Source organism: Dermacentor silvarum, chromosome 1 (assembly GCF_013339745.2).
Source record: "Dermacentor silvarum isolate Dsil-2018 chromosome 1, BIME_Dsil_1.4, whole genome shotgun sequence".
NCBI lineage: Eukaryota > Metazoa > Arthropoda > Arachnida > Ixodida > Ixodidae > Dermacentor > Dermacentor silvarum.
In genome coordinates, this window is record NC_051154.1 from 300,834,300 (window position 1) to 300,844,992 (window position 10,693).

A 10,693-nucleotide genomic window follows, 5' to 3' on the forward strand; every position below is an offset into this window, starting at 1 on the left:
AGCAAAACTTGTCTGCAGCAGTTCATTAGCATGTTCACAGTGCCCTGCGTCTATATTTTGTTTGTGCTGGGCTAGCAGGACCCCAAAATGATTTAAGGCAACTACATGATGTGTGCATATGTCTCTGGCAATATTTTCGAAGCAGTTGAATGGAAGAGACATGATTGAAATCTTTAGTCATTGTGAAAATTTGTTAACGCTGATATTTGCCTCTCAATGGTGGTGGCACTCCGGCGGAAAGCCAAATGAGTGACGAGTTGCGGAGGGTTGGTGCGGTGGCATCACATATGGCCACACGTCTGGCAAACCCCTTTGACAGCGACCGGACGGGGCCTGGAGTGGAGGCCACACCAGCTGTAGCAGCACTGCTGGCTTCGTCGCAGCCGGGACGAAGCACTGATGCAGATGGTGGGTATAAGTTAATCTGAAATAGTCGATCTAGGCTAATTATTTTGGAAACCAGATTTGGTAATACAGAAAGGCACCAAATGAGTTGTTGCAGGTGGCTAATGAACAACTTGTTTTGTATTCCACATTGTACGCAGCAGTATTGCAAGAAACTGAAGCTACTTTTTAATGTCAGAATGCTGACATTACTTTGGCGCATCATGCTGATGAGGTTGTGGCAGTGCAGAATGGGTTTTATTTTGGTACACTACAAGGAATTGTGCATTCATTGGATCTGTCTTGAAGGCTTCCAAAAATGGTTTTGACAGGTGTGTTTGTGCATTACTTCACTGATTTCATGTCACTGTTGCAAACATAAAGTGCTTATTTTTTTACAGTGGAGTGGTTAGGGCCACCAAACTTGTGTGTGCCCAATGTACGGGGCATATAGGTAAATATGCTCTTGCACTGCGTCCAGAAGAAACGTCCTTATCTTATCTGCACTGATCATACGAGAGGGGCCATGCCTTGTGGAGGAAATGCAAATTGACCATGCAACATCATCTCTTTTGTGTCCTGTACTATCTTAGATAATTGATTAGCTGTGTATGTTCGTGGGTGCATATGCTGTGAAATGTGGTCATGTTTATATTCCACTTGTCACCACACGCATGTGGAATAGCAAGTAGACTTGATATCAGGCAGACCTCTCCCATGTTCTTGAATTGCTTTATTTTTCTCATGCAATAGTGCCCATAATTGCCTCTGTATTATGTGCCCTCAGCAAGCAATATACACAGGAAGCCTGCTTGTGATGCAAACAAGTGTCAGCACAGACACCGTTTGTCTAGTTAAATATTTTTTATGGCTCATTGAACAGCATGAGTCCCAATATGCGAGTGAGCGACTTGTATGCAAAAGTTTAAATGCAACCGCATAGTTATCACTCACCGTTTCATTCAACCTGCTTCAGCTGGAAGCACCAGCAGGCACATGCTGTATTCTTGTCTGCTCATGGGCTTACATTGTGTCATGCTCTTTAGCACATCCTAATAGCAAGCAGAGTGAAGTATTTTATGCAAAAACATTGCTGCATCCTGCAGCAAGGCAAAACTGCGTATAGCTCACAGTGCATTGGTTGAAGTGGCTAGTAAAAAGTACAAGCATTGTGTAAACGCCACTGATATCAACTATGATTCTAACAACTTTGCAGATGCCGACATGCAGTGTGACGACTTGTGGCAATGGGAGTTGCCACACACCCAAGATGAAGTGGCCATGGACGATCCAGCGCCACAAAGTGGTGAAGCTGCTCGGCCAGTTAGCCATCAAACAACTCAGCCAGCATCACCCCCAGCTGCAGCTGCGCCAAGTGAAGTTCTGCCAGCTGCTGTGGCACCGGTGCCACCAGCCCGCCGTGAAAGGCGATTAAATGCTAGCCGGCCGTCCAGTTCGAGGGATGACGCCGTGACGAGCGAGCTCGTTGCTCGGCTTGCTGCCATCTCAAAAGATGCGCAACAAAAGAGCAAAGAGCACTTTCTTCGCATGAAGGTAACTCGTAAGGACCATGAACTTCGCATGCAGCTCGCTCATGATGAGCACAATGACAGATTGCAGAAAAGAGGCAGAACATTCGCAAGTGATGGAAAACTTAAAAGCTAAAAAGGCCCTTATTGAGCTTAAGATAAAGCTTCTGCAAAAACAAAACGAATGAGGCAGAACAAAAATATTTCATATATTGAAAAAAAGGTGTCTTAACCCTTTGCGGTCCGAAACTTTTACCCACTTTCCGGCTGTTCCGGTCCGAAACTATTTTGCCAGTTTCAGGCGCCGCTAACAAAACCACCAACTGTGGAAGAAAAACTCTCAGGATATTTATTTTTCTCTTGCATTCTGCAGGCAACTCCTCTACCGATATTTGAGCAGCGTGTGATACCGCTCGAAGCATTCTCCTGGGTGCAGGGCAGGGTTGTTACTGCTGGTTTTGCAGAAAAACACCGTTTCCCTCCTGCCTCCGTTTGTTTTTCGATCGCTACAAGCGGCACAGTCCTTGCTGCTTCGGCCTGGGCACTTGTAGATGAAATGGCTCCTCCCATCTAGCATTTCCTCGTACTCCTTCCGCGCAGACGGGCCTCGCTTTTTGGCTCTAGCCCTCACGTCACCCACCAGCTGTAGGGTGAGGTTGCGGCGGTACTGCAGGTGTCGCTGTTCTTTCTCACCATGATTCTGCAGCTGTGTGCGCCTCAACATAAAGCTATTGACAATGGAAACCCGTAGAAGCTTTCAGTAAATGCACCACCGTAAAACGCACGCGGTGAAAATGTGGTCATGCTCTCAGCGAACCGCGCGAACGTGCTGTTGCGCGCGCAAGTGAGAACTCTGGTATCCAGAAGCCGTGCTGTACATTGTGCTGCACCCTAGTGCAAAAAGAAGTAAAATTCAACAAACAAACTTTATTTATCCCTCAAGAGATGGCGCATCATGTATACAAAGAATGCGCACCGGTCGCAGTAAAAAAAATGCGCAATTTAACCCCCGAACACCCTTGTCGGGAGCTGCCTGACAGCGGACCGCTACGGCCGTGTTGTGTTGTCGGGCCCTGCCTGACAACGGACCGCAAAGGGTTAATGAAAATTTTAAAGATATAGGATTTTATGGTGCCAAAACCGCCATCTGATTATGAGGCAGCCGTAGAGGGGGACTCCGAAAATTTTTACCTACTGAGGTTCATTATCATGCCCCTATATCTAAGTAGACGGGCAATTTTGCATTCCACCACCATCACAATGAATTAGCTACTGCAGCTTGAATAGAACCTGTGACGTCAAGCTCACCAGCCCAACACCATAGCCACTGAACTACTGCCAGTTTATTTACGTAGTAGTCGTGCTCTCTCGTTATCCTCGCACTGTATTTGCAGCGTCAGCGCATGATTTGGTTGAAAAATGGCAATTATAGATGTCAGTGTCGTTTTGCTGCCATTCAGAAACAGCTTCGTGTGAAGTTCATGGTCATCACGAGTAAACTTCATGCTTCAGAAATTTGGACCACCTGGGGTTCTTTAACTGTGCACCTAAATCTAAGTACACGGGTGTTTTCGTATTTCGCCCCCATCGAAATGCGGCCGCCGTGGCCTTTGATACAATTATTCTGGGAAACACAGGCATGATGTTTGCTACCACCAATTTCAAAGGCTTTGTACACGGTAATCACGTGCAACAGTGTTGAATCGATTGAAAAAGACAACTAGCACTGAAACGTGCTGTTGTGAAATTTTAATGACATTGTGCCTGTAAAAAACAAGCAAACGTTAGGTAGCTCCTGCATTCGTAACATTCAGAAGTGCATGACATCCCTTCATGGGGAAGTAGCATATTTAATCGTCATAAATGGTCTTGAATTTGGTGACAGTTGTGTGCAATTAGTGCAGAGTTGTATGCTATCAGTGCAGATAGTTACAAAAGGGTACGACAACAAGCAAACCTTACATTGCTGATGATAAGCAGTGCACAACTGCCAACTGTGCATATTAGTTTATAATCATTCTGCTACAAAATACTGCATTTACGAAGGTTGTCGCAGTTGAGGTTGTGCTTCACCGTGAGCTTGCCAAATGAGAGGAAGGGCCAAGCAGAGTGCGGGCAATCAGTGCTGCTGTGTTGCTCATGCTGCATATGTATGTATAACATGCGAGTGTTGGTGGCGCGGCGCCATGTATTTGATAGACCAATCTTTGGGAGGACTTGAGAAGAGGCGATGTTATATGCTTCTTTTAACTGTTTTACTTTTCACTTTTGTTTTTTGGACGAGTTCAATTTCGCTTTAGGTTCATTGAACCTTATGAACCACCCTTATGAAGTTTTTGCTGACCTAGGCAGTGTTACCTGTGTAGTGAAGAAGAGGAAGAAGTGCTCTTGCGTCTGTCGCTGTGCGCACCATCAGCGTTCGTGGACTGCCTCGATTGCGTGAGACGTCTAATAAATCGTCATATCACATTTGGTGGAAGGTGCTGCAATCCCCGACCTCACCCTGGAACTTCGCAGCCGAACGTTGCCGACTGCTTCAGCCGCTACCATGCTCGAGCCTACCGACAATCCGCCTGCAGCTTCCGCCGCGCCCATCATTTGCGGCGCCGTCCAGCGGCAGCGGGACCCCCCCGTCTTTAGCGGAGCCGGTGAGACTGACGTGGAAGATTGGCTCTCTACCTATGAGCGCGTCAGTGAGAACAAGTGGGATGACCCGACGAAGTTACGTTCCGTCATCTTCTATCTTGCTGACGTTGCGAACCTCTGGTTCCGCAATCATGAGTGGGACCTCGAAACCTGGTCCGCTTTCAAGGCAGCATTCACGGAAGTCTTCGGCCGCCCAGCCTTACGAAAGCTCTGTGCTGAACAGCGTCTACGCCAGCGCGCTCAACAGCCCGGCGAGACCTACACCAGCTACATAGAGGATGTCGTCGATATTTGCGCCCGCGTCGATTCTACCATGAGTGAAGAGGACAAGGTGAAGCACATCCTCAAGGGCATCGAGGACGACGCATTTCAAATGCTTCTCGCGCGAAACCCTTCATCTGTCGCAGCTGTCGTCACTCTTTGCCAGAGCTTCGATGAGCTGCGTCGCCAGAGGGTCCTTGCGCGCAGCGCTGTTGCACCCGGCCACTCTCTCTCGGGCCTCACGCTTCCCTCCAACTCCTCGCCAGAATCCTCACTCTCCGTTCAGATTAAGGATTTTATTCGTGAGGAGGTGGCGCGCCAACTGTCTATGCTGCCTCTCAGCGATCGACCCCTACAGCCTGACACATCTCTGGCCGCTCCCATTAGGAGAGCCATTCGCGAGGAACTTGCCGACTCGCTACCTTTGGCTCAACCATGTCCTCCCGTGGCGGCACCTCTGAGCTATGCCGCAGTCGCAGCGCGACCTGCGCCGCCGACATTCGCATTTCCTGCGACAGTGCGACCTCAAGCAGTGCCAACTCCTGTGTCGCCTCCTATTCCGCCTCGAAGCCAAGTTCAGAACCCTTGGCGCACACGCGACAACCGACCCATATGTTTAGCTTGCGGTGTCGCCGGCCATGTCGCGCGCTTCTGCCATCGTTGCATGCCACCTACTAACCCTTCAAGCAACTACGTCGTCTACTTACTTCGCCGCCGATTCTTCGACACTATGATCCGACAGCGCCCACAGAGCTACACACGGACGCCAGTGGCATCGGACTTGGTGCAGTCCTAGCCGCAACGGAAAGACGGCTACGACGAGTACGTCGTCGCATATGCGAGTCGCACTTTAAAGAAGGCAGAAGCCAACTACTCTGTCACAGAGAAAGAGTGCTTGGCCATTATTGGGCTCTCGTCAAATTTCGTCCATACCTATATGGTCGCCCTTTTGACATTGTTACCGACCACCACGCCCTTTGCTGGCTGTCCTCAGTTGAAAGATCCGTCAGGTCGCCTCGGCCGCTGGGCACTTCGCTTACAAGAATATAACATCCGCGTTGTCTACCGATCGGGCAGAAAGCACTCCGACGCCGATGCGCTTTCCCGATCACCGCTACCTTCCGATGTGGCTTCAGTGTCAACGCCCTTCGCATCCATGTCGACGATCAACGTCGCTGATATGCCGGCCGAGCAGCGTAAGGATCCCCTGCTTTCAACTATGCTGAATTTCCTCCACGATCCATCCGTCACACCCTCTTCTCGAACACTTCGTCGCCAAGCCGCTCACTTTGCTGTCCACGACAACGTCCTTTACCGCAGAAATGATTTGCCTGATGGTCGCAAATGGCTGCTTGTGATACCACGACACATGCGTACTGACATATGCGCTTATTTCCATGCCGCTCCTCATAATGGTCACGCCGGCGTTCTGAAAACGTACACTCGGCTGAGGCTACGTTTCTACTGGCACGGCATGTATCACTTCGTGCGCCAGTACGTACGCGCTTGCACGGCGTGCCAAAGGCGTAAAATTCAACAACGCCCGGCCTGGCCCGGCCATTTGATCGCGTCGGCATAGACCTATACGGGCCACTTCCCTACAGTTCCTCGGGTAACCGATGGATAATTGTAGGCGTCGACCACTTGACGCGCTACGCCGAGACTGCCGCACTTCCGGCGGCTTCTGCGCGTGACGTTGCCTTCTTCATCTTGCGGAACTTCGTTCTTCGACATGGAGCACCACGCGAACTGCTCAGCGACCGGGGGCGTGTGTTCCTGTCCGAAGTAATACAAGCCCTTCTCGCTGCATGCAGCATCGTTCACCGCAAGTCTACCGCCTACCACCCGCAAGCGAACGGCTTGACAGAGAGGTTCAACCGCACACTCGGTGACATGTTGACTATGTACGTTGCCTCGGACCACAGTAACTGGGACACTGTTTTGCCGTTCGTAACGTATGCCTATAATACCGCCACACAAGCTACCACTGCTTTTCGCCATTCTTTCTGTTATATGGCCGCGAGCCCTCGTGTACAATGGACACCCTGCTCCCATACCGACCCGACGCTTCTGAATGCACGCCAGTGTCTGAAGCCGCCAAATACGCAGAGGACTGTAGGCAGCTCGCCCGTACCCTTACGACCGCCGCCCAAGGTCGCCAAAAGCTGCGGCATGACAGTAACGTGCCTACACCACATTTTCCGCCTGGTTCCCTTGTTTGGTTGTGGATCCCACCTCACAGCCCTGGCCTTTCAACCAAACTTCTTGCACGCTATGATGGTCCCTACCGCGTCATCGACCGTACCTCGGCTGTTAACTACGTTGTCGAGCCTGTGACGCCATCACACGACCTTAGACATCGCGGACGTGACACGGTTCATGTCAGCCGACTTCAGCCATACTATGACCCCCTGATCCTACCTACGCCAGTAGGTCGCCAGGATGGCTCATCTTCTCTCCCGGGGGCCATTGTAGTGAAGAAGAGGAAGAAGTGCTCTTGCGTCTGTCGCTGTGCGCACCATCAGCGTTCGTGGACTGCCTCGATTGCGTGAGACGTCTAATAAATCGTCATATCACACCTGTCCATATTTGTGTCATTTGACAAGCTAAGTGAAATATAAGAGTACTTGTTGGACTGGTTGGATTCTAGTTAGGGTCACAAACAAAACTGCGCTGCATTCTGTGTTTCGCTCTAGCGCTTAACCTCTGTACCTGGCGTCCACCAGTTGAAGCTGCCTACTTATCTATTTTTGTTTGATAAAAAGGAATATAAAGTGCAATACAAAGTTTACATGCATTTATGAAAAATAATTTGCTATAATACGAGAGCGAGTTCTGAAGCCATTGGAGTCTTGAATTGCCATCTGCGGCTGTCCATTCGGCAAAGTTGGTGTAGGCTGTTGAACACTGGGTGCAGTGTGGGGCTGTACATTCGGAGGGCATGGGTCATGTAGAATTCTGCTAAGGTTGTGAAGCGCCGCACATGCAGTGATTACTATGAGTGAGGTGTCTGTGTCAATTTGCAGCTTCATCTGAAGGCACGGGAACCTCCTCTTCCAAATTCCAAACACACGTTCCACGCTGTTTCTTGTTTTTGCTTGCGACTTGTTGTACCTGAAAAAATAACTGCATTATGTCTCTTTGCCTTTATGTGTGTTGTTCGCAATCTGTGAATACAGTGGCACAGATCAAGGTTAGGAATTGCGTTTGATGTTACATGACGTGTTATTTTCATTCTTTCTTTTAGACAGATTTCGCTTTTGACTAACGTTGCACGTTGGGCTTGTTGGTATGTCATGATGAAGGCAAAAGGCGTAGTGCATCAGAAACGGGACACAAGAAGAAGAAGAACACAGAAAACACACGTTTGGCACCAAATGTGTGTGTTGTCTGTGTTCTTCTTCTTGTGTGTTTCTGATGCACTGCGCCTTTTGCCTTCGGTTTTGAGTTTAGAGCTTTTGAAATGAATCGCAAAAACATTCTTGAAAATGAGCAAATAAAAAGTGTTTCAATTCTGTGATGGCTGTTGTCTAACCTTGCATGTTCAGATATGTTGCTTTGCCTGCAGGAGCTTTTAAGTTTCTCAGGACACGCTTTCTTCTTCAAAATAATTTCGATATTCTGCTACACTGCTTCATAGAAATTAAAAACTATCTTGCCTGTACTCTGGGGTGCCTTGGGCAGGATCCTTGAGAGGAGTCATCAGATATGACCTGCAGGCATAGCCCATGTCTCCGAGAAGAATACCGGGGATGGCACCCGTCTCGTACAGCACTCTGGCGCGGCTGCTGTCGAAAATTCTGCTATCGTGGGCAGACCCTGGCCAGCTAGCCACTACATCATAAAATTGTAGGTCGGGCCCCGTGATTCCCTGCAAAATGGCAACTTCGTTAATAAAGGCGATATCCAAAATGCAATTACACATAGAGAAAATTCTGTAGAGGTGAACATTTTACCGTGGCAGCACAATGTGAACCGATTGACTGGTTGTAGACTTTTTGTCATAAGTAAAGCACTACCATAACGCTCATATTAATTGTTCAATATGCACGAACACACTTGTTGAAACGTCAAGAAACCAGAGTACTAAAATAAAAGTAGATGCTACAATACTTTTGTCATTGTCAAAGTGTAGCTCTGTGGTATGGTTATGCAGTTGAATCATCGATTACAAGATCATGACCGATACGAATTTTTGGCAAGTCCCGGCCCAAGTACATCAGCCTACAACGTGCTAAATTTCGGATGTTGCAAAGCGCTTGTCGCAAACCGCCGTCGCGTGATCTCTGGCGGTACGTGCGAGCGTGTATAATTAAGGAACGCGTGTCACCTTTCACCAAAATACATGACGCAGTCTTCGCATAACAACGCAGTATCCCGACAAAGCCGACTTTAGCGATTATAAGCTTGCCGAATTTTCAGGTGTCCTTGCTCTCGTTGCATTAATCTAAGACAGAATTTTTTTTCTTCTTGCGATGTCCCAAAATACACACATAATCGAGATTATACTGGATCAAAATACGAGGCGCTGCGATTTCATGGGAACTACGTTTTCCGATGCTGAGCAAGAACTTGCCGGTTCAAGTGGTGGCCGCGGTAGTTGTCGATGAGGACCGCGACATAGGTGGAGGTTAAGGTTACCCTCATAGCAAATTCGAAGCTTCGACAATTGTAGCACAGATGTATACTGGCGGTGTGAAACCGCGTCGTAAATTAGCGGGGTGATTTACTTGTTGTTACGTCTGTTACATATACAAAAACGTACTACGAGCTGCATTATGTACCGCTTCTGTTTGCGTATTAAACCACCACTGCAATATTTGTAACGAGCACTCACCTGAACATTTATCGAAAAGTATCCTTTCCGGTTGCGGTACACCTCGGCGTGGTCACCACCGGGGCTCTTAATTGGCACATGGGTGCAATCAATGCACCCACTCACACCGGGAAACTTGCCTATTCTATAGAAATCTTGCATTACACCACTCATTTTTGAAGCGGCGGGAAATTGCACAAGCACAGGAAATAGGCTTCTGGCGATCATAGTCGATACGCGTTCGATTACCCGTGACACTGTCGGCTGTGAAACATTCACTAGGTCGCCGGTCACAATTTGGAACGTGCCGGCTCCATAGAAGCGCAGTGTGATGAGCAGCTGCAGGAGAGGCGGCACAGGGAACCCACGTCCATCGGTGTTCTCCCGCAGAGGCAGCCTATCGAGCAGCTGCTGCACGGTCCTTTTTGTAAATCGATAACGGCACAAAAACTCGTAGTCGTCGTACACTTCCATGGGATTCAAGCGATCCCTGAGCACTCGCCGTGGCGGTGACGCGTATGAAAAGGCTGCCCCACGCATTAGTTCCTCACGACGCTCCAGATAGTTAACGAACTCCGCGAAGTTGTCGTCCATCGCCGCCATTTTGTTTGTTTACAAGGGAGCGTTAAGGTAGGTCGGAGGCTACCTTAACCAAGCCTTACTTATCACGGCGATAAGTACGAGAAAAGTTCTGCGATAAGTACAAGGTTGGTTCTTGAAACGCGTTAAGGGCTGTTCGCTGACTTAAGTCATAAGTATAAGTATAAGTTTGGTTTGTGAATACGGCGGTTAGCTTGTATGCTGCACATCCTGAAAAAAGAACACAACCAAATTCTAGAATGGGGCGGACGTAAAGCTTATAAATCATCAGCAACGTAGATCTACGCATCCCTGTGTTTTTATTGCTGAACCGGCGCAACTATGCCATTGCACGTTCTCCTTTATTAGCATTTGCTTCTATTTGCTGCTGCCAGTTTAGCTTACCATCATAAGTTATCTCTAAGTACTTCAAAGTTGGAACTTGCGGAATCGGCTGATTACGATAATGAAGAGAAAT

General features: G+C 48.5%; 2 protein-coding genes across 2 annotated transcripts; one reads left to right on the plus strand and one right to left on the minus strand.

Annotated features, from left to right (window-relative positions):
* The first annotated feature begins 232 nt into the window (after positions 1–232).
* Positions 233–4,222, plus strand: LOC125942994 (uncharacterized). The gene is made up of 3 exons (XM_049661306.1): positions 233–408; positions 1,601–1,938; positions 4,214–4,222. Exons 1-3 carry the CDS (start codon positions 246–248, stop codon positions 4,220–4,222), a joined length of 510 nt encoding a protein of 169 aa, XP_049517263.1. The 5' UTR covers positions 233–245.
* LOC119441888 (putative nuclease HARBI1) lies at positions 3,484–10,422 on the minus strand. Its single transcript, XM_037706532.2, has 4 exons — positions 9,658–10,422; positions 8,480–8,691; positions 7,400–7,934; positions 3,484–4,271 (listed from the first exon to the last, which is right to left on the minus strand). Exons 1-3 carry the CDS (start codon positions 10,237–10,239, stop codon positions 7,619–7,621), a joined length of 1,110 nt encoding a protein of 369 aa, XP_037562460.2. The 5' UTR covers positions 10,240–10,422; the 3' UTR covers positions 3,484–4,271; positions 7,400–7,618.
* Positions 10,423–10,693: the final 271 nt, after the last annotated feature.

Bases quoted from the DNA above. Each gene is read 5' to 3' on its own strand.
- LOC125942994 (XM_049661306.1), top strand. From the start codon at position 246: ATGAGTGACGAGTTGCGGAGGGTTGGTGCGGTGGCATCACATATGGCC. The intron at 409-1,600 runs GTGGGTATAAGT...ACAACTTTGCAG, and splicing joins ACGAAGCACTGATGCAGATG to ATGCCGACATGCAGTGTGAC.
- LOC119441888 (XM_037706532.2), bottom strand. From the start codon at position 10,239: ATGGCGGCGATGGACGACAACTTCGCGGAGTTCGTTAACTATCTGGAG. The intron at 8,692-9,657 runs GTGAGTGCTCGT...GCCATTTTGCAG, and splicing joins ACTTTTCGATAAATGTTCAG to GGAATCACGGGGCCCGACCT. The intron at 7,935-8,479 runs GCAAGATAGTTT...TTATTTTTTCAG, and splicing joins CAAGGCACCCCAGAGTACAG to GTACAACAAGTCGCAAGCAA.